At 37.4% G+C, this 27,726-nt stretch overlaps 3 protein-coding genes, 1 long non-coding RNA gene and 1 other non-coding gene across 17 annotated transcripts in view; 2 read left to right on the top strand and 3 right to left on the bottom strand.

Moving 5' to 3' along the window:
* LOC136265488 (uncharacterized) overlaps positions 1-4,466 on the top strand; it is a 64,786-nt gene extending 60,320 nt beyond the window's left edge. For 12 of the 13 annotated variants that reach the window (XR_010705565.1, XR_010705581.1, XR_010705555.1 and 9 more), the window contains one exon: positions 93-369. This is a non-coding gene — a long non-coding RNA (uncharacterized lncRNA). Of the gene's footprint in view, positions 1-92; positions 4,255-4,313 lie in introns of those variants that run through there. The other variant, XR_010705553.1, reaches the window with a different exon arrangement.
* A 3,291-nt stretch (positions 4,467-7,757) lies between these two features.
* LOC136250572 (cytoplasmic dynein 2 heavy chain 1-like) lies at positions 7,758-20,400 on the bottom strand. Its single transcript, XM_066042786.1, has 10 exons — positions 19,948-20,400; positions 14,029-14,180; positions 13,000-13,814; positions 12,634-12,813; positions 12,110-12,350; positions 10,304-10,387; positions 10,124-10,250; positions 9,487-9,683; positions 8,768-8,868; positions 7,758-8,258 (listed from the first exon to the last, which is right to left on the bottom strand). The coding sequence occupies exons 5-8, from the start codon at positions 12,145-12,147 to the stop codon at positions 9,585-9,587; spliced, it is 348 nt and encodes a 115-aa protein (XP_065898858.1). The 5' UTR covers positions 12,148-12,350; positions 12,634-12,813; positions 13,000-13,814; positions 14,029-14,180; positions 19,948-20,400; the 3' UTR covers positions 7,758-8,258; positions 8,768-8,868; positions 9,487-9,584.
* On the bottom strand, positions 11,294-11,366 carry Trnat-agu (transfer RNA threonine (anticodon AGU)). The gene has a single exon. It is a non-coding gene; the product is annotated as a tRNA-Thr (tRNA).
* On the top strand, positions 16,177-16,824 carry LOC136246944 (uncharacterized). Its single transcript, XM_066038551.1, has one exon. It carries the CDS (start codon positions 16,177-16,179, stop codon positions 16,822-16,824), a length of 648 nt encoding a protein of 215 aa, XP_065894623.1.
* On the bottom strand, positions 17,030-17,851 carry LOC136246935 (uncharacterized). The gene has a single exon (XM_066038541.1). The coding sequence runs from the start codon at positions 17,849-17,851 to the stop codon at positions 17,030-17,032; it is 822 nt and encodes a 273-aa protein (XP_065894613.1).
* Positions 20,401-27,726: the final 7,326 nt, after the last annotated feature.

The raw sequence follows: 27,726 nt of genomic DNA, 5'->3' as shown, positions 1-27,726 counted from the left end.
TAATAAGCTTGTCTGGGCCCCCATTTTCTCTTGTATGTTGCATACTTTTCATGACGTCATCATCATCAGTGAGTATCTTTATATTACCCTAGGTGAAGAGATTTTGGTCGCAAGTGGATTTATCAGGAAGAGATCAGATTTGTTATTATTATTGAATCATGTAACACATTGTAATTTGATCATTTGATTTTTTTGTTGCAGTGTAATCCAAACTATAGTAATGTATTGTATGACCTGCTAGCTAATTGCACTAAACAGTGCATACTACATAATAAATATTGTATAAAGATACTGTAGGATAGTTATAAACTGTCCAATCAGTTCATGAAGTATTATTTTTCAAATGTTGGACTAGTGGCCAGAACATGATGTTGTTTGGATTCTATTATGTAAGGTGTAATATAAGGTACAGACTACTCTGTGAGCTTAGTTGAACTACTATAATATAGCAGTCAGAGTACGTGTGCATAGCCGGTTAGTAACATTTTAGTGCATCTTATCAAGGTGTAAATTTGTATTAATGCCTCATCATGCCTTGTGATTTTTTCAAAATCTAACCTAGATAAGATTATACTACCATGTTGTCACTAGTAGTTAATGAGCTTTGGTTCATGAGAAATTCTTTAAAGTAAAACTTGTACCATTCATGAAAATTTGCACAAGGGAAATGTGTGTAAATATTAGGGTAATGTGCATGCAAATCATGATTAGTATGTACGTAGGCTCAGATTTCACAATCACTACATAAATGCAAGGCAAGTTGCTTAAGACCTTGACATTCACTACTATAATGGTTGTCTGGTGGTTAAGGGACCCTGGAAAAACAGCAAGGTACATTGCCTGTAAGTAACTCACAGCTGAAGGGATACTCTTCAAGATCATTAATATTTTGTTAGTTGATTAGTCACAAAGTCTGTCTCCTTCATTGTATGTCCTAACACTTGTACCTGATGTGTACCAACAGTTGTTGATCAATGTTACTCCTCACATTAGCAGCATTCACCATTCACATTGAGTTTTAATGGTTGGTTATTTTCAGTACTTTCCCATACTTATCACAATAGAATGTGGTAACTTCCTGTCTCAGTAAACCCATACAAGTATATGTGATGTCATTTTCTGTGTTATCAATACCATGTATGTATGTAAAATGACCCAAGTCTGTTGTAGCTGACACAGTCAATCCCAATTTATTGCTGGTGATCGTTCTATACAGTTATACATGCAGGTGTGTTTGTAAGTAAAGTACCACAGGGCGGATCCAGACTTATGGAAAGGGGGGTCAAAATGAGCTTGAGGCGCTACATTGTCTCTGGTTTGGTAAGATGAGACCAAAAAAAAAGGTCACAGCCAGCTGATAGACAATAGCTGCCCACCTCACCAACTACACATTTATAACTGGTAAAGTACATAAAAGTCCGTAAATAGCGCACTACACACTAGTCTAATACTGTGACTGCTTTATTAGAGTGACTGCTCTATTAGAGTATCTTGATCTTGGTATATATAAAAATTTTTGGAGGGGTGGTCAAGGCCCCCGTGTATCCTCCCCTGTAGTACCATAACCAATATATGTGACTAGATTTATGAAAAGGGGTCTTCCACACACATCCAATTTATGAACTGTGGCATTTCATAACTTCGGATTGGACAATGTTATCCCCTTGAAATTTGGAAAGTAGTGAGTGCCAACATGGCTTAATAGATGAAGAAATTTCAAGTTTGTATCTTTCTTGAGTACGGAGTTATGGTCATGCAAGTACATAGAATTGGATGTGTGTGGAAGACCCCTTTTGACAAATCTGGTCACATACACATTATGATAAACCAGCCATGTTCATTATTTGATATGGCTAGCTTGCATGAAACCTATATGAACAAGTATACGAATTATAAGTTCAATTAAGGATCATATAAAAACAAAGTAGTGAAACAAGGGAGGTCACCTTCTAACTCCTGAAGATATACTAAAGGACATTTAATCCGTACTTCATTCTACATCTGTATACCCATGCATGCATGACTGAATTAGGGATTAAATGTCCACTAGTATATCTTCAGGTGTAGGTGGCCTCCCTTGTACCACTACTTTTTATTTCTATGATCCTAATCAAACTTAAAATTCTTCTTTTTCCTTATACTTGTTTGTCAACTTTTTTGTAACATTAGGTGAACCCATGCATACTACATTAAAACAGAAAGAATAGCACCAGGCATATTGTTTTTCATCTGAACGTGTGCCCCAGCCATCAATTACTAAAATACACTGTAGCGAAGTGGGAATTACACTTTGTTTTCAGCTAAGTTCAGCCCATTACACGGCATTACAAATGAAGAAGAGAAGGAAGGACCTCTGCAATAAATCCAGCTACAATGGAAAACTTGAATGATTCCCATCAAACATAGGGAAGCCATCATGCAACACTACTATGAATTGACACCTTGGTTGTCAACAAAGATAAATTGGACACAGGTAACTCCACAATGCATGCATTGTATGTATATACAGTGGCATGCCAAAACACCTGTCCAGCTGAAGCAACATCGAATAGTGAAAATAATCAAGCCCGTAGCCTTAGCCATTATCAAGTTACGCTTGTCTAATGGAATCAGTCAGTAAAAAATATCACCAAGTAAATTAAATTTTGTAGTGACTTTGGAATTGTTTCAGGTCATACTAAAGGCACTTTTGGGCTTGGTTGTACCTAACCAATACTGCCAAGGCACCAAGAAGGTATTGTGAGGCTGGTTTTAGGGTGATATTTTTAGCTAGAAAAGCCCAAACCTTCATGATCCCTAATATACAGTATTATTGTACTGTATGATACTGCTTCTACTAACAAAATTACCTAGCTTATATCGGTGGAGGTAACATATTTAATTGGCTTCCCACTGAAATGACATAATGGTCACACGTCATAGCCCTATGATGTACTACTACATATGATTACACAATGGTGCCTGAAATTAGCATTGTTATTATGAAGTCCTTTGTCACATTCATGAGAAGTATACATGATGTAGTGTTTGTTCTTGGTTATAAAAATCATGCAGTGTTGAAAGAAGGGCTCTGGAAACCATAATTTATTGATACATTACCATTCTCCTCTGAATTAAATCTTCATATTCTTAAGCCATTTTTGATTTGTTTATAAACAAAGCAATCAATTTTAATTTACTCCATTAGCTAGTTAACACTCTTTAAATTAAGCTACATACCTGTAATGGTCTAGCAAAGAAACCAAATGATAGTAATGTATGTGATATAATTTGAACATTATGATGTGTAAAACTGTGAATTACAGAAATCAAATCACAGTAAGAGTATTATGTGACTAATCAATCACAGTAACAAGCTAAGGGGTTTTCGGAATTCTTTGTAATTAAATGTGACATCTGGGATTTCACTGCTCATGTACTTTACACTTGGTTTTTCAATTTCGCTTCTATTTTTCCATACTTTCTCATTGATCAGGGATCTCAGTTGTTATTGTGCATTATACTACTGTAATTTGCTTTATTTCCAAGCAAAAAGTTGTATGATTTATGTGAATGACTGCTCTATTAGAGTTTTTTATCTGCAAAATTGTTGTGTAAGAAATTTTGTATAATTTTTGCAATGAAAAATAACTACACAAGAATACCACAAGGATAAGCACTGTTGGCTTCTTTGCATCCATTATATGATGCAAGTATATACACTAATAGCAAGTTAGAAATGACTCTTGTATGTTATTGAACAAGCTCTTAATGGGACATAAAATGTCTTGTACCCAACACCTAGTGCAATGGTACCACTGATAAGACTGATATTGTTTAATGCTGAGAAACTAAAAAAGATTCCTCTGAATAAAAGTTGCAATCCAGTCCAGTAAATGTATTTATCATTGTTATTGCCAAAATGTCGATCATCAAGTAGTGGCTTAAACTTTTGAAATCTTAACAATGACCTTGTGAATAGATGGAGAATATTGAAAAATATCAATGTTAGCTAACAGAATTACACAGATCACAAACAGTATAGTGAATTTCACTGCAAACAATTCAACACTTGTATCTACTGACCAGAATAACTGTGTGTGTCTATACTAGGAAGATGAGTAATTCGACAATAAAAGAACAAGACATGAAATACCACTGAAAATTTTAGTATAACTCATTAAGAAGAGTGTGGCAAGAACATGTAAACCTCTTCGTGCTCAAAGCCACTGTATTTTACGACTGTACAATCAGTGCTAATGCTATCATAATGAGGTAAAATGGAAATGCTGATTGTAAAATATGTTTTTGAGTAACTGGACATGTTATTGTAGAAACAACATGCAAGTTTTAATTCCTAATGTAAATCAAAATTGAAAATTGAAAGTGCTATACAAATGGGTGAATAACAATTTGGTAACAATTTTGAATAATTTGTGTTAATAATGTTCACATAAAAATAATTTTGAATGTTATAATAGTTCTATTGGTAACTGAGTTTCAACAAAACAACATTATTACCAACACAATACCTGCTATTGCTATAGGTATATTATTATTATGATAAACAGAAAGATGTTGGAACACATTTTTATACTGTGATGAACCATGGCCAAACACAGCACTGAGACCTTGTTGACAATGTCCACATAGCACACCAGATCTGTTAAACTGACACTGCATCATATGATGTCAGGAGTGAAGTATGATGAGTAGGGTAAACAGTAGTCAAATGGATATTGAGAGGAGACATGGTACATGTATGGGCCATTGACAGTATCAGCTGATATCCAACTGTTAACAGGACGTAATATAGTACTGTCATCTAAGCTACACGTAGTGACAGAAATAAAATCATAATCCAACTTACACTGGATCACAACGACAGCTCTGTAAATGATTCTGTAATGAAAATCCTACTGGACAAGGTAGTAGTTTAACACAAAATATTCTGGTATTTGTCAATGACCTTTAGCACTCAAGTACAGTTCATGTTCAATTTTATCAGACCACACAGTGTAACAGTAATGGTTACAAATGCTCTATCATATAGAGTATTTCACTACAAAGTGACTGTTCTATTAGATAGTATTGATCTAAGGAGCTTTATACAATGTAGGCTATTGCAGTTTTCAGTCTGACTGCTCTATTAGGGAGTATTTATCTATTATCATGGAATTAAGCTCCATAATTTAATATGCTAGCATTATGTTGGCATAGCACTCCAGCCTATTATGCTGACATCAGGCCTACATACATCTGTAGGTGTTTCCCACTGGCAGGGGTTATACAAGATATAGCTGATTCACTATTTGCTGAGTTTTAAATTATCAAGGTCTCTCTTAGCATTCGGGGGCTGCACCCCATATATTAAATACTTAATTAGGAGCACTTTACATTCCACAGCAACCATATATACTAAATGGTTTTGAAAATAGAACCACCTCAATACTAAGGATGTGAGTTTTGGTCCAGAAGGTGGCCCTATTAATATTGTAAGGCTTCGCTAGAATCAAACTTGTACTGATGCATATTAAAAAATGGTAACTGTTTTTGATCATGTCAACTTCAGATAATATACACTTATCCCATGCAGCTCAGTCGTTAGAGTACTGATCTAGTAAAACAGGAGTCAAGAGTTCAATTCTATTCTGGGGTTTTAGATTTTTTACCTTAATAATTTTTCAATTTACTCTTTGAAACAACCATTCAGTGATTCAAAGAATTACAATTTCAGCCCTTGTAACTCAGTGGTAAGGGCACTACTGTTTGTTTGAATATTGCATCTGTGCTGTGAGTCGTCCGTGGCAGTGTTTTAAAAGCAAAAACCACCGGAAACTTTACGGGTTGATCACAAGTTCACAACCACTCGTAAGAAGTCACTGTGACAAATCTGAGCTGAAGAAAGGTTTGAGCTTCACCTCACACATAACATGGAACTTGTATCATGGACGAAACTGTTCAAATAGAAATGAAATTAACAGTACCATTCAAATATCTTCTGGGGTTGTTATTTTTCTCAATTTATATCTGATTTTACTATTTTCTACACCAATATTGTACATACCATACAGCACAACTTTTGTAGCACAACTTTGTTTTTGCAATATTCAATATCTTCTGGTGAAAAATGAAAAACAAATGTAACATTTCAATGTGGTCCTCACAATATTGCTGTATGATTAAATACTGTATACCCACACAAACACAGCCAAGCTGTACAAAAAATTGTGTAGCCATAAAAAGCGCCTGAGTGAAAAAAGTTATGAAATCAAAGGTGGCAGCCAAGAAATTACTGCAATGATGTTAATGCTAATAAATTTCAACAATACACACAGCCATTATTAAAATTTATTAGCATTAACATCATTGCAGCCATTTCTTGGCTGCCACCTTTGATTTCACAACTTTTCACCCAAGTTTTCAAGGCTGCACCATTTTTTACAGCTTGTCTGTTTTTTTTGTATGTGTGGATTTTGCTTCTTTTTGTACTGTCTAAGGCCTCAAAACCAGCCTATGGCTGACTTTGAGGTTTGTTTTTACTCACATTTCTTCTTTTCTATACAGACACAATAATGATTATTGAAGACAGACTTATAAATGTATTGTGTTACATGCTTTACTTCAATATTTGGTAATACTACTGGTATTGCAATACTCTAATAGAGTGCACATTTTAAGGGCTTCTAGAATGTTCTAGTAGAATGTAAAATTGGATGAGGGTGGGAGGGTTTGGCCATTATACCATACAAGATATATACATGGAAGGCACCAATTGAAAGTTTCATAATTGTATTACAAAGTGCACAAAATGCCCATTATTTTGCACTATGCTGCTCTAATACTGCAATACAATGATCCTGCAAACTGTGCAAAGTGCTATGGCGTATGAAATTTACATATTAAAAAGATCACTTAATTGTCAATTAAATAGTCCTAGTATGTAGTTCAGCTAGCAATTTAACATAGCTATGTGGGATAATTCCCATTGGAACAGATAGTGCCATTGTAGGGATTTTCCCTTAGACTTATGTTGCAATACCATTATTCATACATAACATTATCTTGTTTCACTACTTTTTATTTCTGGAACTCTACACTGTTAAAACGAGGTGTTACAGGTACACCCATCGTAAAGGTGTTCATGTACACCCATGGTATTTACAACACCCTAGGGGAGTATTGTAGCACTTGGGGTGTTGTTGAACACCACAAATGTCATTTTACTCCCCAATAATAGCTAAGCCACTGTAAGGGTGTTTGCCTACACCTAGGTATATTGAAACCCACAATTGGATGCTTCTATTGAAAATTAGGTTATAAGTACAGTTTGCTAACTTCTATAAGAGTGACTTGGAAACAACTATGTGGTAAGTATAAGGTGTTGCAAATATATTATTACATACTGTTAATGTGCTTTGTTGTTGGTAGTCATTGAGTATAAATTGAAATCAACATGAAGGTTACTGGAATGCTGTAGCAAGCCTACATTTCTTTTCAACAAAATGCCACCATGGAGAGCACTAGAACACCTTTATAGCTATTCCTAGAACACCCTTAGGGAGTGTTGCAATGCCCTTGTAACACCTTTTAGTTGCTCCTAGAGCACCCCTAGGGAGTACTACAACTCCCTTCAAAGGAGTTTAATTTAAACAGCAGTTAGAACTCCCCCAAAGGTGATTGGATTACACCCTATTTTTAACAGTGTATGTGCTGTACTTAAAATAATTTATATACTAGTTAATTATACACTAACCTCAGACTTATTGCATGCAACCTTTTGTCTTGTATTCTGATTATCAATCTGCTTAGAAAGGTAATGATCAAAGCCAGCCCTTGTAGCTCAGTGGTTAGAACACTGGTCCTCATACACTAGGGGTCAAGAGTTCAGTTATCTTCTGGAGCTAGTTTTTTGGTTTTATTATGACTGTAAGTAAAACTAAGTAGTTCAAATCATGAGTTTCAATGTGTACACATCAGTGTGCATGTAAAATTTTGCTGTGACATCACAGATTTATTCCAACTTTGAGCTGACACAGGTAATCATAGTGTATATACCACAAGCCCATAGTTGGATAGTGCATTCATGTACAGTCTGAATGTGTTGTTGAGAACTAACAGTTATTGCACACTTGCAGAAGGAATATTTCATAATCTTGGCTAACAAGATCCTTCCTCAACAGTGGATAAAGGATTGGCTTTACTTCACCCACTTCTTGAATGATCAACGTCTTACCAAACCTGACTGCTAACTCCAGTGAAATGGTGAAGTTGGAGTCCTACAGAATAAACAAAATATACACACACGTACCATTGTGTTTGTTTATTTAGCCTACTGTATAGATGCATACGAGTGTGTATGAACATTACACTGCAAGACATGGATTAATAGAGTGACAGTGTTAAACACAAGAATGTAGATACATACTATGTACACATATACACGCCTGCTGGTTGACCATTTCCAATCTTTGTTCCTTCAAGTGAACTTTCAGCCACTCAGTACCTTGTTGTTATGGATCAATGAGAAATGGACATGCACAATTGTCTATACAAATGCAAAGTACACAAAAGCTTAACACATCTGTAGTAATTGAATTCTAAATCACACTGTACGTCAGTACGTTGTTCATTTGCATCTGTGTTATTACAAAAACATTATGTACATAAAATAGTGAATACTAACCCAGAGTCTAACACAGAGCCTGTTAATACTACACAATGCATGTATATACTGTATGCAGAATTGTGGTACATAAATAATATCAGTCCAACCACACATGCTTACTTGTAGTATTTATAACTAGAGTATTCTCCACACTGAGATCATTAGATGGTAATCCCTCTCTTTTCCACACTAACTGTTCACTCTCGGTACTCAAGACGTACCTTAGAACAGTAACAAATGAAGGGTAGTAACATTGACTGGTAATCTGTTTTTATGCACATAGTACCATATGTATTAGAGCAACTATGCATCTCACTCATTTATATATGCATGTATGTATGTATGTAAGTATACTGTACACATGTACATACTACTGGTACATAGTATATACAACATTTTGTAACCATGAAGTCTTTACCATAACTGGTATAGGGACAAGTCTATTTAAATTTGCTTTTTTCCACCTATTTTCTTTCCAGCAATTGTTTTACTATTATGCCCCATATTTTGCTCAGGAATTATAAATTTTGCTCAGCATTAATCTTGACCATTTCCAAGTGCAAAACTGCAATTTCACCTTCAAGTGACTGTTCTATTAGAGTATCTTGATGTGCACTTGCTCTTAACATGTATAGTAATATTGTGTGACAGTTCTATTAGGGTACACCTTGATCACCACTTTTCACTTGCCACTTGTTCTTCCCATAACAATTAGCTATGTATTGTTGATTTTATTACATCTGACTAGTAGAGTATCTCAATCTTTAGTGCAATTTTTATGTCCACATCACAAAAATTGTACCTATTATGCCAGCATTTTGATCATTGTTTTTACCCACCCATTATGCCAAAAAGTTTGCCAGTGAAACTGATGCATCCCCAATAGCTGGTTATACCTTAGATTACCAGATTAAGGCCAGTCAGACAACTTGCTACGTCACTCTCCCTCAGAGGCCTGACTGAGGTAAGTGATAAAACCTGCTGCTAGCAATGTCCTCTTGGGTAACTGGTCCAACTTTTCCTTTAGATCTTTAACCTGAGAATGTAGATATCATGTGTAGCTATGTATGTATGTATACAATACTGATGTACTAGCTAAGTGCATACAGCTACAACTGATGCATAGCAGAAAGAATTCACGCTGGTAAAAATAATAAAACACACATGAACAACAGACTTTGTGGCTACGTGTATGAAATAGGTATGCAAACATGTATTGTTTGGTCCATAAAAACCCTCATACTATACAGCAAATAAATTGTGTATGTATGCATGGAGTTCTGTCTAAACATGTCAAAAGTGCAACATTTATAGTAAGAATCAAATTCAATAGACAACATGACATAATTATCACTTAGTAAGTTGGTTGCTGCATTAGGTAGCGATCTGCCCATATAGCTATCTTAATAATGATGGGCCCCAATGTGTGATCAGACTAGGTTTCACAGTTACTGTTTAAGTTTACGCACTAGTTACCTGTGATGACCATCCCTCGTACTCTCCTTCTAGTTTACCAATCATGTTCTCAGCTATTCCAATTGTCTCATTTCCCTTATCCACATCTAACTTGAGTTTAGCTGCTTCTGTAGCATGCTGTTTAAACCTGCAGGAGAAAGAATAACATATACATTTGTAGCACATTTTGCATGTACATACTTTGTTCTGAGTTCTAACACTTCCTTGTCTAAGCCTTCAAGAACATGATTCAGTTTTCTTAGACAGCTTTTAGATTTCACAACACTAACACAAATGATGACACTGATACAGTTGTAAAAAGTAAATTCTAGCACAAGTACACTATTGTTATTACTGTACAGTGCAACCTCAAGATATAAGTACACCCCAATGAATACTCTACTAGAGTTGTTGCTGCAGTTTCTTGATAGTCTTTTAAAATGTTATCTACTATTGCATACACAGTCTCAATGATAAGTTAAATACCATGGTCTTCATTCATGAGTAATGAAAACTGAGTTATCAACACCAAGTAGCCCTTGTAGCTGTGGTTAGAGCACTGGTCTTGTAAACCAGGTGTCAAGAGTTCAATTCTCTTCTGGGGCTGTTTTAATTATCTTTTTTTTTTGTTTTATTTTATCTCACATGGTGACGTAACACTTCACAGATTCACTGAATGATACAAAAAGGGAAAACAATACAAAAAGTGCATTACTAATAAACATAAGCCCTTGCAGCTTAATGGTTGGAACACTGGTCTAGTAAACCTGGGGTCAAGAGTTCAATTCTGTTCTGGGACATTTAAAAAAAACTTTCTATCTGTATGGAAGCTGTACAAAAATGGTCAATGTTTGCATGGTCATTCATATGTGCCAGGTTATCTGGAATTGCAACTTCAACCTAGCTGTAAGTTGAAGACCAAAAAAAATCACTACATAGTTTTGAATGCTGTGAAGGTGATTTCAAAGGCAAAGGCATAAAGTTTTTCCAATAGAAAAGCCATAATATAATACAGTATGTATAACTCTTTGTAACTTTTTATCACCCAGACGAATCGTAAGGGTGCATGCTATTTCAGAGGGGGCCTCTGGAAACCCCAGAGCCCCCTAAAGCCGTCCCTGCCAATAACACTAACATGTGGTGTTTTGAATTAAGCTAGTTGTAGAATATAGCCATGAAAGCAAAAGATAAAGCCCCAGAAGAGAATTGAACTCCTGACCCCTGGTTTACTAGACCAGTGCTCTAACCACTGAGCTACAAGGGCTTATGATATGATACACTGTTTTATGCACTTCTTGAATCATTGTATAGATTGCATACATGCATACATGCCGTATACCCAGTGTTGCTTTGTAAACGTAACTAGTTACATATTACATATTATTTGCAACTGAACTATTTAGTTACAGTTACATATTAATCATAAAATAAAAGTAACTATAATAATATTACATATTATATTACTTTGTGTCCACAGCCTTAAGCTGTCACGTGTGACACTACCACTTTATCACGTGACATGATTGCGTTGTTGGACAATGTGCAAATCTTGGTTACAAGTAAGAAGCTGGTGAATAAGCTTCATTTAGTAGGCTTCATTACTTCGTTGTGGCTAGGCGTTACTCAGAGGATAACTAACGAGATTAGTAACTTCGTTACTTGTAGTAATAATATTACGTAATATTAGACTCGTTACAGTAACTATATTACTTACGTAACGCGTTACATTTGTAAGTAACTTGAGTTATATTGCCCGTTTTTATAGCGTATTTCGTTATTTAGTTACCACAAAAGTAATAATATTACGTAACGCGTTACTTATGTAATTATGTAACGCGTTACTCCCAACACTGCGTATACCTACATTAAGGTTGTATACAGTTGGTTATAGAGAAAATTACTGTACGTAGGATTAAATATTAACCCATTACCAGGAAAGTAATTATTTACATTTGCCTGTGCACCAATGTCTAGTTACAAAAGTGCTTCTCATGTTTCACTCCATACCTTCTCATGTTCCCCCATGAAGTATCAAAAGTTCCCATTTCTCTCCAAGATATCCCTGATCATATCGGGTAGTGCTCTTATTTCAGACAGTGTCTCTGTCTTGATACTGATTGCCAACAGCCTATTTGGCTTCCTTGGATAGCTCTTTGTCAACAGCTTTCTTCTTCTTCTCTAGTTTGGCTCTCTTTTCAGATTGTTTTGCTTCACTTTCTCACAACTTCAGTCTTTTGTCACTGGCTTGCTGCATAATGGTAATTTGGACTAAATGCTGTATATATGTATGTATACGTATGTACAAGCACGCTACTACTGATAGCATAAGTTGGCTACCCTGTTTACTGTGCCTTTGGTAATATATGCATGTACTATATCCAGAAATGTGAAATTCTGGAGTGCACATGCATGCAAGTTGTATAACGTATACTGTATGTATATATTTATACATTGTTTTCAGCACAACCTCTGAGTCAGTATTAACATATATTATTTTGCATGAGAGTTACAGTATTGTCAAACGTACATACTTGCGTACTAACAATAATCTCCTAGCTTCAAGGCCTCACCAGCTTCTGTTTGTTTCTGAGCTAACAGACTGAGTGTACTCTGTTCAGCAGCTTTACATTTATAAGTTCGATTGGCCATTTCTAAGTTTAAGCTCACCAACCAGAACAGTGGCTTCATTGAGCTTGGACAATTAAGCCAGCCTGCAATAGAACAACAGACAAACTATATCACCTTGCATTCAGAAAACAAATTTACTGTAAGAGTTGTACAGTCCGTACATGCAGTTATTCAGAACTCAATGGACATGCATTAAGAACTCATGTAGAGATATACTGTACACACATATAATTCAGTTACGCCTATGTAGATGCAAATTCTACTAACACCTGTAAATGGCTCTGTTTCTTCAGGATCTTCTGTTTCTTCTCACCAAAGTCAATATTCAATTCTGACATGAAAATGGAACTTAACAAACCATCAAATACTTTCTGAACATTTTCACCAACTGGCCTGTCCCAGAGCAACCTCTTAGTCTCATAGCTCCACACCTCCAACACTTCTTCACTGCTACTAGTACTAGACTCTGAACTGAACTTCTACCTCAGTACACTGCATGACCACTTACTCGGTGAGGTCTCTTGGAGTGAACAAGTAATGTGACTGATCATCAGTTGTGAATGTGCTTCTGATCTGTTTGGATAGGTATAAGGTAATATGAGTACATATACAGTAGGTAGTGAGTATTTATTACTGCAGTCAGTGTAGTATAACACTGAAATACCATATGGCAGGATTTTTTAAGGGGGAATTACTTCCCGTATTGCCAACATCCAAAATTTCAAATATAAGTTTTTTTTGTTTTTTTTCAGAATCTTTTATGCATTTATAATACTCAAACAATGCCATTTTGTTTCAGTTGCAAATTTTGAGGATGAAAAGAAATTTTATGGATATACTGTATGTAGCTGCGAATCTGCAAAAATTGTGAACCTCTCTTGAAGAAAGTCATTATAGGGTATTAGACTACAAGACTTCCAATCACTGCAGAAGTACATACACACATGTACAATACCTGTTCATATAAAGAGACCATGGAGCCAGCTAGGGAGTGTACTCTAGCAGTGGAGCCCCATTATGGGATGAGCCCTGAGGTCATGATGAAGAACCGGTGTGAGGTAAGCATTGGTCTCTGTCTGAATAACTGTTGAAGAAAGCAAAAAAAAATCTTAAATCTACCACTAACTAAATTACTATCACTAGTTATATACTGTGCTATAGGGTGTCATGTTCTATATGGATGGTAAGTTGTGTCATTAAGTTTAAGTTACAACACATTTTTAAGTAAAGAGCAGCATCCAGTGTGCATGTATATTATTTTATGTAAAGAATGAGTGCACATTATTTTGAGTACTCACCCAACGGAGCATATTCTAACAACAGAAGTAAATCGAGTGCTGAGTGAGTGACAACCCAACATGCTGCTAGGGTTCACGGAAGCCACAATCTGCACATCTTCCAGCCACACCCACTCCAGATTAGCATCACAGAACACATTGTAGGTCAGTACCTGAGGTAATAAATCAACAAATAAAATAACTGTCTATCTACAGAGCATGCAAAGAGATACTTGATAAATAAAAAAAAGGATTTAAGGCCACATAAACTTAATTATTAGTTTCTCATCCCACCGTTTTCTTACCTCATCAAGGATTTTTTGTACCACTGGCAGCTAAGGGATGCCAAGTAGTACATTTTATAGTTGGTACCCAAGGTACCTTGCTAGTGCAGTTTAAGAAAATTGCATTTTGAGTCATTTTAGCTAGCTAATTCATCTATTTAGTTAGTAAAAATAATAAAAATAAAAATCCGTCCTCCCACACTGCTATTTTGAGTACAGGAGGATGAGAAACTAATAATTAAGTTTATGTGGCCTAAGAGATGCACAGAAACTAGTATCTTGTCCAACTTTACTACCAGGTGTAGCCTTGTAGGGTGGTGTAGTGCATATTAACAATGGCAGATCCAGGATGGGGCATTTGGGGCAAATTCCCCCCACCTTGTGGAGGAGCCAGCCATACTTTTGATTAAAAATTAAAATATTAAACTTTTATGTCAGACCAATGAAAATATGCACATTTTATTACAAATTCAGCTGAAACAAGCTTAACCAAAGTCAAACTAGCTGCAAAATTGTCACCCAGCACCTTCGTGCGTACTAAGCGCCACTAAAATTTTTAGTGGAGTAGCAAAAATAATTATCGCGTTGCTATTGTTTAAGGAATTCAGAGCCGTTAAACAGTTTTTAAAACTTCACAACCATCTGCATTCTGCAAAAGCCAAAATGGCAAAGATCAACAGTGTGACACTGCTATAAGAGGTGATTATTTTCTGCTTAAAATTGCAGGAACTAACAAGCGGAGAATCTGGTTCTCACCAACCACCTATACAACTTAGCCTGTTTGTACCCCTCCCCTTGCCAGCTCCTGGATCCGCCCCTGATTAAAGCCATACATTGATGCACTACGTAGCTAAAAGATACAAAATTCACATGTGTTAGTTGGGTGACCTTTACCACAATAGACGATATGCGTACCGTATATCTCTAATTCTCTCGTGATCCTCTTTACGTCACAACGGTGAACGGTGTCAGTGAGCTGAATGGCGGAAGGTGTAGAGTTGTATCGTTCGTGGACTGTTGATCAATTGAAGACTTTTCTGCGAGAGAGGCGGATACCCCTAACTGGAAACAAGGCTGAACTGGTTCAAAAAGTTGCTGATGTTGTTTATACAGATAGATTAGAAGAGGAAATCGAGGCTACCGCATTTCAATGTGTCACGTATACAAGTCCACCAAGCTTTGAGCAACTGCCAGCTGATGGTTGGACAGGAGACGACTTTCCGTTAGTGAGGGAAGGTAATGTTACCGCATATCTTAAGGAAAAGGGAGGCTACACCAAGAATTTTCAAACTGGTGTTCGTTTATGTCAGTGTAGCCACTTGTTTGATTTGGAGATGGCAAAAGCTGATGACACTACTTTCATAAAAGCTAAATGTCGACCTACTATGCGGAAGAACCCTCCATTCTACTCTCTATTTACAAAGTTACAGGATGGAAGACCTGTAGCTGGAAATTGTAAGTGTCCTGCTGGGGAAACACAGAGTTGTGTACATATAGCTGCACTACTTATTACACTTACCGAGATCACTCCACAAGCATGCACAAGTGTGAGGTGTGCTTGGTCTAGGCCTACACAAAGTGGAAAGCCATCCTTTGTAGTAGACTTAGATTTTGGAAAGTCATCTGTTGATGGCTATGTTGCATTCACTGGGCCTGTTGTAAAAGTTGATGACTTGTTGCAACAGTTGGAGAGTGCTGGATGTGACTCAGGTGTCCAGCATTATTTTAAGCAGGAAGAAGAAAGGTCCTTGCAATCAGTTCCTCCACCTAGTGCTAATCCTGTATTAATCGACCCACTTGATAAGTTATCTGACATCGCTTCTATTCGAGATGTTAATGTCGATGATCTTGTTGAGGCGCTGAAGAGGTTGAGTTAATCCAAGTCATGACCATTGGTCAAAGACATAATCCATTGTGGTTAGATGCAAGACAGTGGAGAATCACGTCTAGCAATTTTGGTAGGGTTTGCAACAGAGCATTCCGACGATTGTATCCTCCTTCACTGGTTAAATCTCTGTTAGGAGATTATGGTATTCCCCACACAGCAGCACTGCGGTGGGGATGTGACCACGAGTCAAATGCTATACACCAATACATTCAGCAGAGTGGTGCTCAGGTTGAAGAATGTGGTGTATACCTGAGTGTAGAATTTCCTTACCTGGCAACATCTCCTGATGGAATCATTCCCCTTGCAAATGGAAAGTTTGGAGTGGTAGAGGTTAAGTGTCCCTATAAGCACCGAAATAATTCTATTGAAGTGGCTTGCAAGGACCCTGCATTTTGTTTGTTTAGAAATACCGAAAATGGCCAAATATCTCTCAATCGCCGGCATGATTACTACTTTCAAGTGACAGGTCAGATTGCACTCACAGGTGCAGAATTTTGTGATTTTGTGGTATGGACAGACGTAGACATTCATATTGAGCGGATTATGTTTGATGTTGAACTATGGACAGATATGAAGGATAAACTCTCTCATTTTTACTTCTCTACACTAGGTGTTGAAGCTTTAGATAGGTTATGTAATATGTAGTATTAATTTATATAAGGTTATGTGTGTTATTACGCATGGGTTATGTATACATGTAGTATTGATGGGTTGTGTAGTTCAATGTAAGCTAATTATTTTATGTCACTTGTAAATTACAATAAATGTTCTGCTATAAAGTACCAACTACACTTATTGTTGTACAATACCCAGAAAATAAAAAAAATACATATATATGTATACATTATAGCTACTTAATCAATTTTTGTTTCAAGTTACATAGTGCACCAGCTACAAGGACCATATCATCCACAATCTTCTTGTTCACTCTGTTGCTTAATGTTTCAGATAAAGCCTTGTACTCCTTTAACCGTTTGATGGCATTCTCCACTCTAATCCGTGCACTGGCAATTGTCTGAGAATTCAAACCTTCCTGTGCAGTAAGGCGACCTTCACTTAAGAAACTCGGAATGGTCAAAAAACATCTCTTCTGAGCAAAAAGATCCCGTGCATTGTATCCTTTGTCAGCAAGGATTCTTTGGCCTGGTTTCAATTGATCTAGTATCCCACTATGCTCTATAGTAAACCGATCACTGCTGTTTCCAGAAAATCCGGGTGAAACATACACAAAAACTCCAGTAAAAGTGTCTATAGCTACTAAATACTTTACTGTGGTATGACTTTTATAATCACTGTATGAAGATTTCTGTGTAGCTAAGTTACTTGGCCTTTCAATAAAAATTTCAGTTCCATCAATAATGGCTACAGCATTGGGTAATAAATTGTAGGGAGGATCAATTGGGCCAATAGTTGTTTGTGGCCATCTAATAAGTTGTTTCAACTGAACTTTCAGCATTGGTATCCACTGATTTAGGATTCGGGATACTGTGCTTTGATCAATATTAAAGCGAAAAGCTAAATCACTTTGCGGAAAGTTGTAACGAACCCTCATCATAACCAAGAGCAACTTTTGAGATGGATCTAGTTCATCACGTGCTCCTCTTTTTCTTACTGCAGGAATTATCCACGCTAAAAGACATTCAAATACCTTCCGAGGAAGGCCAGTGTACATTTGTAGTTTACTTTCAGTAAGTAGGCTCAAACTTAATCGCTGCACAGTGCTGTTGAAAGTCTCAAGTTTTTTGTTTCAATGCCAAGTTCTCTGCACGTAGCTCACTGTTTTCTTGCTCTACCTGAGCACACCTGGAGACAATACTTGCAACATCAGGTGAACTAAGATCATGTGGTTGTGAAACAGGTGTACCACTTACTATCATAGCAGGTTCACAGCACAGCTCAGCATTAACCAGTTGAGTACTACTGGAGGCTGTACCTGGGTCTTCAGCATCAAGACCATGCAAATGTGATTGTATGGGAACAGTATCTGACTGAGTATCTTCAGTTCTATCAGTAAATTCAGTAGATTCAAGGTACAACTCAGCATCCAAGTCCAGTTGAGAAGTACTTGAGGCTGTACAAATATCAAGGCTTACACGGATAGTTTCTGGCTGAGTATCTTGCAGTGACAAATCATCAAGATCTTCATCCTGATATCCACTGGTTGTATCCTGCATATCTTCTTCCTCTATCCTAGCTTTCTTTGATGCTGGAGTGGTGCTGGGCTTCTTAAAATACACAGGAATACAAAATTTGTTTGTCTTGCTAGGACCCATGAAGTCCTCATAATGCACGTTGCAGATCACCGCGGTTGAAGAAGCTTTCCATCTGCTCTGTTCTGGACCTTGTCTAGTAAGGTTGATTCTTTGTATAACAGCGCGTTTAATAGACTGGGGCATTTTGCTAATGGTGTAGAGTGTCACCAATTCGGGCTTGGGGCAACCATCAACCTGCAGCTGAGGGCATCCACAAAGACGATTTCCATCAATATCCTCCACACATCTTCCTTTCCTGTTGTAGCAACCCCAAACACAGCATTGTCGCTTAGACATCATTCGTCGTTGGTCTAGTTTTCAAGTTCAAAATAATCGCTCCGGTAGTCGTTCACCGTCAACTTTTTTTTGTAAAATAATTCCGTTGCGTTTTTAGACCATGCATATGGTCTATTCGGGCTTGGGGCAACCATCAACCTGCAGCTGAGGGCATCCACAAAGACGATTTCCATCAATATCCTCCACACATCTTCCTTTCCTGTTGTGGCAACCCCAAACACAGCATTGTCGCTTAGACATCATTCGTCGTTGGTCTAGTTTTCAAGTTCAAAATAATCGCTCCGGTAGTCGTTCACCGTCAACTTTTTTTTGTAAAATAATTCCGTTGCGTTTTTAGACCATGCATAGAGTAGAGGCTGGTATTGTGGGACAGGGGGTAATATGGGTTGCATAGCTTAAAACCAGTTGAGCAAGTTAAATCCTGCAGATTTAGGAGTAAAGAAATAGTACCTATTCAGATCATCACAGATAGTGATTAGAAGTCAACCACAAAGCTAATTATGGGATGATATAGCTCCTTAAATTTACTACATCATATTGGCATACTGTTGATGATTCTCTTTGTACCACTCACTATGTAGTTAAGAGTACAAAGATTTAAAGTAGACATATGAAGTCAACTAATCTTTTTCGACTGTCTACAGTGTCCCTGTTACCCTTTACTTATGAAATCTACCGTAATTAAATATGAACTAGTCAACTTTCAAGCACAGCGTCTCATAATACCCCCATATGTCTCATAATACATACATCTACAGTGTCCCAGAAAAATTATCATACAGACCACCACAAAGCAGGAAATTTTTTGAATTTTTAGGTTAATGTAGTTTATGGGTACACTTTTCCATAGTATTAGTGTGAAATACCAGGGTTACAGTTTTAGGTAACTTCAATGCTTTGAAGTTAAGTGTCTCATAACTACCACCACTACTCTATGGTCTATTATAATACTAAATATCTATCATTAGCATGTTAATTTGTAGTAATCGTTTTTGTACCCATATAATGGCTTACATCGGTTTTGATTGTGGTTATATGATCGATTGTTTGTGTGTTTAATTACAACTGATTGTTGAGTGATTTGTGTGTGAGTTGCTGCTGCTTTACATTGGTGCCAAAACCCGGGACAATGGCGACTGGCAACCAAGGAATCGCACAGATGCTAGATCATAACTTAGTTTTATACATAGTTTCGACGATATGACAGAAAGAAGCTTACCAGACAAAGTGTCCTTGCAGCTTAAACTGCTCAAGTGCCAGCAGAAGGATACGTGTCTACCATCACCAAAGCAACAGAGCTGCCCTAATATACCACGAAGGAATCCCTTACGCTCGTTGACCAGTCTACTACTACCAGTGATTACAGACTCAACAAATTAGAGGAGGCGGTGCTACAAGTGACAACAGCTGACAGTCTTATCTTCAATGGATCGCCAACCAATAGCAAGTGCTTCAAGTGTGGACGACTGGGACGCATTTCCAGGAAATGTAGAGCAAGAAACATTGAACGCTTTAAATGTGGAGGTAGAGGACATATAGCTCACCAATGCTGGACTCAGCAGGGAAACGGAAGAGGGGGTGCTCTGATACCCCAAGCTGGAAGCATTCCCAAACCTTAGTAAGTGCTTGAAACTTTGACTACTATCACTAAAATTAATACAAACATTATTAAAACTGCATGTGTATTATGTGATAATTCTGTACATGTATTATTAGACTCTGGAGCTTCATGCTGAGTCATAGTCTACATGCTTCCCACATCCCAGACACCAACTTGGCTCTTACACACACCACACTTCTTAATGCAGATGGCAGACAATTTTTTTTAAAACCCAATTTAAATTTATAAAAGACAAAAAGCAGCTAAACCTACAGAGCCTACACAGACCTATAAAAACACTGCATGGACCGCCAGCATACACACAGCAACCATCCTGGATCCTGAATCAATTGTCAGTAGATGGCAGACAATTGATTCCACTAGATACAATTGCAGCCACAGTAAACCTAGGAGTACTCAGAGTTCTCCACAACTTTGTTGTGGTCAAGGAGCTATCAGTCCCTACCATACTAGACTGTGATTTTTTAACTAAGCATGGCATCACCACAGACAGGTGTGTTCTATACCAGACACCTTCAACAGCAAGGGACTCCGCTGCTCCAGCACTTACACTAATGTATAGTTGTTCTGGATGATGAACTTCCACAAACAATGCCTCCAACATCAGTGAGGCCTTAGATATCCAACAAATTACCATCCTGCCATTGCTTCTGTTCTACAGGAATATGCCTCAGTTTTCAAATCAGATCTCAGACATACTACGGCGACAGACCATGTCAGAAGCACAGGGGATGCCATGCCTACCTCCAAGGCCAATTCCATTTCATTTTGTGGAACACATCCACAAGCAATTAAAGGATATGGTAAGTGAAAGTATAATCAGACCCAGTAACAGCCCATGATGTGCCCTAGCCGTATATGCTCCCAAGAACAATGGTGAAATTCGCATATGTGTTGATGTTGTACAGCTCAACAAAGTTAGCAAGAAAGATGCTTACCCATTTCCTAGGTCAACAGAAACTTGCCAAAAAAGGTGTTTTTGAAAACAAACTAAAAGAGTGCCTTTTGACAATTTCCAATGAATGAAGCCTCTATTGAGAAAACAGCCTTCTGTCCTGACCAGGATATGGTCTGTGGGAATTTACAGTGATGCCGTATAGGCTGACAGGAGCTACCCAACCATGTGAACAAGGTCTAGACAAAGTTGTGAAAGATTGCAAAGACTGCGTAGATAAGATTGTATTGTCTTTTATGATAGCATGCAGTCCCACATTGTTGACCTTCAATGTGTCCTTAGTAGGCTTCAAGCAGCAGGTTTTATCTTGCGTGGGTCAAAATGTTCATTTGGCCATAGCTCTGTATCCCATCTCGGTTTAAGTACTCATCCAGTAGAGTCAGTTCTGAATCAGATAAAACTCAAGCAATAATCAACTGGCCAATCACAGCATCTGCTAAGGAGGTGCGCTCCTTCCTTGGTCTGGCTAACTCAGTTGTATCGTCGCCTCATACCACAGTTCGCAGATGTTGCAGTTCACTCTTACATGACTTACTGGATCACGGACCCCTTTTATGTGGGAACAGGCCTAGCAGACAACCTTTGATGCACTATGACAAGCTTTGGTTTCTCCATCAGTACTTGGATACCCCCGTCTGGTGATTCCTTCATCCTGACAACTGATGCATCAGACATGGGCTTGGGGGTTGTTCTTTCCACTGGATGAAACACCATAATAGAATTTGCCAGTCGCACTCTTTCTATCCCTGAGCAGAAGTATACTATCACTGAAAAAGAGTGCTTAGCTCTATACTGTGGGCTATTTGTAAATTTTGTCATTATTTGATTGGAACTCACTTTACCCTTGAGACTGGCAATAAGAACTTTGAATGGCTAGAATCTTCTCGAAAGAGTAACACACACTCACAGCGATTAGAGCATTGGGCTTTGGAAATTCAAGAGTATGATTTCACTGTGGTCCACCGTCCAGGACATTGCAACCAGACGGCAGACGCCTTGTCAAGGCAACCTCTCTCCCTGGTTACTGCCAACCCCTCCCTAGATGTTTGGTAGCTACATATCAGAAGCTTAAAGAAGTGACCCAACATTGTTGACAATCTTGAATCATCTAGGCCTCCTTCAAACTCTGGAATCTGGACTAGATTTCCCCACAAACGTTACAGACAACTGTGGCCACAGTTAGTGCTTCAGGACTCCTTGCTCTGTAGACGAGTCCACTCACCAACTATGGAAGTAGCCAGAGATTTGATCATATAGTTCCCAAATCACTACACAAGCAATTTCTTGATATCGCATATGTCCATTATGGCCATCAGGGAGCTGAGAAGGCCTTATCATGTCTAAAGGTATTTGCATGCTGGGTGGGTATGGCTGGTGATGTGTCACAGTACTGTAGCTACTGCAATCACTTGCCATAGGGTAAAGGCCTCACCATCCAAACCAACACCCTTACAACCAATCATAGCTACTAGACCATGAGAAATGGTAGCATGCGCAGTTGACATATTCAAAGTTCCCCCTCCTCACATGGAAATCAGTATAGTCATTCTGATTGCTCAGGACTACTTTACTAAATGGTCCTTTACCTTTCCCATGCCAGATCAGAAGGCAAGCAGAATAGTACAGTTGTTGAAGGACAATGTCTCTGCTATTGTTGGGCCCCCAAGCAAGCTGCACTCTGACCAAGGGAGAAACTTTGAAAGAGAAATCTTGTGAGATTTGTGTATAGCTTTCAGAGTAAAGAAGTCTCACACCACACCTTATCACCCTATGGGTGATGGGCTTGTAAAGAGAATGAACAGATCCCTGCTCACCCTACTTAGAATACTGGTAGACAAAGAGAATGATTGAGAAGACCATCTGTAACTAGCACTCTTCTTTTATTGTACTAGCAGACATGCCTTAACTGGTCTGTCACCTTATAAGATCTTTTTTGGTACTAACCATAACCCTCCTGTTCTTCACCTTCCAACTCTAAACAGAACTGCCATTTTTACCCTTATGCTTATAGCGTATCACTTCAGAACAAATTATTAGAGTTAAGGGAGATGGTGATGCAAACATTGTCAAATCAATACATGATCAACAACGTTCCTACAACTGTGGTACACATGACACCTTCAATAGGACAGCAAGTGCTCTTGCAAGACCCGACAGCACCAAAACTGGATCCTTCCTGGACAGGCCCATGGAAAGCCACCAAACCCAAGAGTCCTCTAACTGTAGTCATTCAGAAAGGTAGTGCCACAAAAGTAGTGCATGTCAATTCCCTGTGTCCCTTGCTGGAGACCTTGGTGGGTGATGGCAGTGATCAATCATGGAGCCCACCACTCTTCATTCACCAGATGAAAAAGATTCCCACACTAGTGTTACAACTTCAACTGTTACAACTTGAAGTGGATGCATTCTGAAGTCCGCGGAGCAATGTGGAGATACTGAAAACTGAGGACCGAAATCTGCCTTTGTGCTCTCTGCCTTGTCTTTTCCATCTGTTTTACTTTTCAAGGAGGAAAGTGTGTAATGACATTAGCATGTTAATTTGTAGTAATCATTTTTGTATCCATATATGGCTTACTGTGGTTTTGTATTGTGGTTATAACATTATGATGTATTATGATGTTTGTGTGTTTGATTACAATTGACTATTGAGTGATTGTGTGCAAGTTGTTGCTACTTTACATACGTATGTATGTACTACGTACAAAGACTTACTGTATACTGCACATTCAACCATACAAGTGCATAAGAACAGTTGACATATTTAATGATAGAACACATGTGTATTAATTCAGTGGCAGACCTGTTGTAAGAAGATACTAATCTGAGAAATGCCCCACTTGTCAGGTTTGGGCAGGTTCAGATACAGTACCAGTCTGTCACAGTCTTTTGACCTGTACACTCTACCTATGTTAGTAGACAACACCATACAAATCTGGGATAGTTTTTGGAATTTTAATTGCTACCAGACAGCAATGATAAATGGGACACAAGTAATTACCTCTATGAAGCATGCATTGTTCATACTGCAGTATGCCAAAAGGGATTTATCTGGCTGAAAAGACATCGAACAGTGATAAAATCAAGTCTGTAGCCCTAGCCATTATCGAGTTACGCTTGTCTGAAGGTATCAGTCAGTATAAAATTTCACTAAATAAAAAAAAATTTAAATTTCATAGCAACTTTTTTGAAGCGTTTCAGGTCATACTGAAGACAATTTCGGGTTTGATTATACCTAACAGATACTGCCAAAGTGCCATGAAGGTATTGTGAGGCTGGTTTTATGGTGATATTTCTGGCCCAAACCTTCATGATCTCTTATCCACCATACTGTATGATACTACCATACTGCTTCTACTAACAAAATTACCTAGCTTATATTGGTAGAGATAACATATTTAAACAACATAGGGAGGGGGTTTCAAAGGTTTAAAGAAAATCCCCTTTGATTTCTAAGATGGAAATCTCTTGGAATCATGCATATGTGCATACTGTATATCCTGTGTTGTATCTATTAAATCATAGATAATACAATTATATTATTATCTATGATTAAATCCAGAAGAGGTTGGTCACACGTCATAGCCCTATGCCATACTACTATGTATGATTACATGGCGCCTGATGTTATTATGAAGTCCCAATGGTGGATTCAGAATGAGGCATTTGAGGCAAATGCCCAACCCTCCCATCTTGTGAAGGAGCCACACTTGTTTTGATTGAAATACTAAGCTTCAAAAATTCAAGAGTATTTTGTTGCTTCAAGAGAATCTGCTCTCCCCAACCACCTACAATTTAGCCTGTTTGTGTCCCTCCCCTTGCCAGCCCCTAAATCCGCCCCTGAGTCCTTTGTCACGTTCATAAGAAGTATGCATAATGTGCATTTGTTCTTGATTATAAAAGTCATGCAAAATGTTGGGCTGCTGAAATAAGGGCTCTGGGAACCATAATTTATCAATGTCAATTTGCACGTTAGAATACTTTACATTGATACTGAGGTGTCGGTGTTGAATGGTTTCAACTTTACTTTGAGATCAATAGATGTCTGATGACACGTGACCAACCTGCTCTGGATTAAATCTTTGATCCATTTATAAACAAAGCAATCATTTTCAGGGGAGTAGGAAGATAATTAACTTATGGGTGCCCTACCAATAAAATGATAGCTTGATTTTCATCTCCAAATAATTTCTGGTCACATTAGTACTGAAGGGTAGAATCAACTTTGTTTAACATATGGATATTAATAGTTTAATCACTGCTTACAATAAAGCTACACTTGACTCTTTTATTAGGATATGACTACTCTTTTAGGGTATCTCTATCTTATTCTAATATTTTAATGCACTTTTACCACACCTTTGTTTAAGCCTATGTACTATGGTTGAAGGCAGATGAAATCACTGGCAAGTTAGAAAAGGAAGGATGATACTGCCTTAGTGATTTTGATTCTGGTTAGAAATATTTATTGATGCCCAAGCACCCATGACACCCATGCTTCCTACACCCTTGATTTTTACTCTATTATATCTTTAAACTCATAGACATGTATTAAGCTACAGACATGTAATGGTCTAGCAGGGAAACCAAACAATAATAACATATATAATTGTAAACTGTGAAGTATAGAAATCAAATCACAATAAAAGTAGCTAGCTATCATGTGGCTAACCAATCACAGTAACATGAGGTTCTCAGAATTCTTTGTAATTAAATGTAACATCTGGGATTTCACTATACATACTCATGTGATTTACACATGATTCTTTAATTTTTCTTCCATATTTTCCACACTTTCTCATTGATCATGCAGTGACCTTAGTTTTTGTAGTGTGTTACTATGCATCGTACTAGGAAGAGAATAAAGTACACAAGCACCACAAAGATAAGGTACTCCACTAAAGCACTACTGGCTTCTTTACATCCATTATATATATTATGATGCAAATATACATATACACTAATAGCAAGGTAGGAAGGTGTATATTATTGAACAAGCTCTTAAGGGAACATATATAGAATGTCTTGTACCCAAAGTAGAACACCTGCAATGGTGCCAGTGATAAGACTAATATTGTTTTCAAATGCTGAGAAACTAAAGAAGGTGCCTCTCAACAAAAGTTGCAATCCAGTCCAGTAAATGTATCTATCCATGTATGGACCAAAACATGGATCATCATGTAGTGGCTTAAATATATTTATGACTTGAAATCTTTTAACAATGACCTTGTGAATAGAAGAATATTGAAAAATATCAATGTTAACAGGATTAGTAAACAGATTACAAACAGTATAGTGAATTCCACTCCAAACAATTCAACACTTGTGTCTACTGACCAGAATAACTGTGTGTCTACTGGGAAGATGAGTAATTTGAGTATAAAAGAACAAGACATGATAGACCATTGATAAGACTTTAGTATAACTCAATAAGAAGAGTGTGGCAAGAACATGTAAACCTCTTTGTGCTGTAAGCCTCTGTACTTTACTAGAGTAAAAGCTATCGTATAAGGTAAAATTGAAATGCTAATTGTAAACATGTCTTTGAGTAATGTTATTGGTCATGTATAATATTATCGAAAGTTTCAATTCCTATATCGAAATTGAAAACTGAAAGTGTTATACAAATAGGTGAATAGCAGTTTGGTAATTATGTTGAATAATTTGTGTTGATAATGTTCACATTAAAAATGAATGTATTAATAGTTCCATTGGCAACACAAACAACATCATTAACCAACACAATACTTGCTATTGCTATAGGTATTATCAAGAGTTAATAATTGTGCTATTCTCCACTATTATTAATTATTAACTCTTGGTATTATGATAACCAGAAAAATGTTGGAATACTTTTAACACTGTGATGAACCAAACACAGTAATGAGACTTTGTTGACGATGTCCACATAACACAGACACTGCCTGCATGTCAGGCCTGAGTCAAATATGCTACAAAATTTGCCCACAGTGCTTTCAGGAATTTTCCAAACTTTCATCCATTATGTTCTTCAGTGTTTGCATTATGCTTACATTATACTCCCAGGTTAGCAGCATTTCTTACAATTATCTTGGAATATTTTGATCAGTAAATACTCTATTAGAGTATTTCACTACAAAGTGACTGTTCTATTAGAGAGTATTGATGTAAGGAGCTATGTACTTGAGTTGTAGTTTCCACTGCCTGCTCTATTAGGGAGTATCAATCTATTTTTTATGGAATTAAACTCCATAGTTTGAAATATCCACCTAATATGCTAGCATTATGCTGGCATAGTGCTCCAGCCTATTATGCTGGCATATTATTTTTATTTGATGCACTCAGGAGTTGACAGGTTGAGGTATGATGAGTAGGGTATACAGTAGTTAAATGGACATTGAGAGGAGACATGATACATGTGTGAGCCCATTGACAGTATCAGCTGA

This window comes from Dysidea avara, chromosome 1 (genome assembly GCF_963678975.1).
Source record: "Dysidea avara chromosome 1, odDysAvar1.4, whole genome shotgun sequence".
NCBI lineage: Eukaryota > Metazoa > Porifera > Demospongiae > Dictyoceratida > Dysideidae > Dysidea > Dysidea avara.
The sequence above is the reverse complement of the archived record's forward strand: the minus strand, read 5'-3'. Positions and strand labels throughout refer to the sequence as shown.

Bases quoted from the DNA above. Each gene is read 5' to 3' on its own strand.
- LOC136246935 (XM_066038541.1), bottom strand. From the start codon at position 17,851: ATGTACACTGGCCTTCCTCGGAAGGTATTTGAATGTCTTTTAGCGTGG.
- LOC136246944 (XM_066038551.1), top strand. From the start codon at position 16,177: ATGACCATTGGTCAAAGACATAATCCATTGTGGTTAGATGCAAGACAG.
- LOC136250572 (XM_066042786.1), bottom strand. From the start codon at position 12,147: ATGGGAACTTTTGATACTTCATGGGGGAACATGAGAAG. The intron at 10,388-12,109 runs GTATGGAGTGAA...CATTTGTGTTAG, and splicing joins TCATGGGGGAACATGAGAAG to TGTTGTGAAATCTAAAAGCT. The intron at 10,251-10,303 runs GTATGTACATGC...TTTCTCCTGCAG, and splicing joins GTGTTAGAACTCAGAACAAA to GTTTAAACAGCATGCTACAG.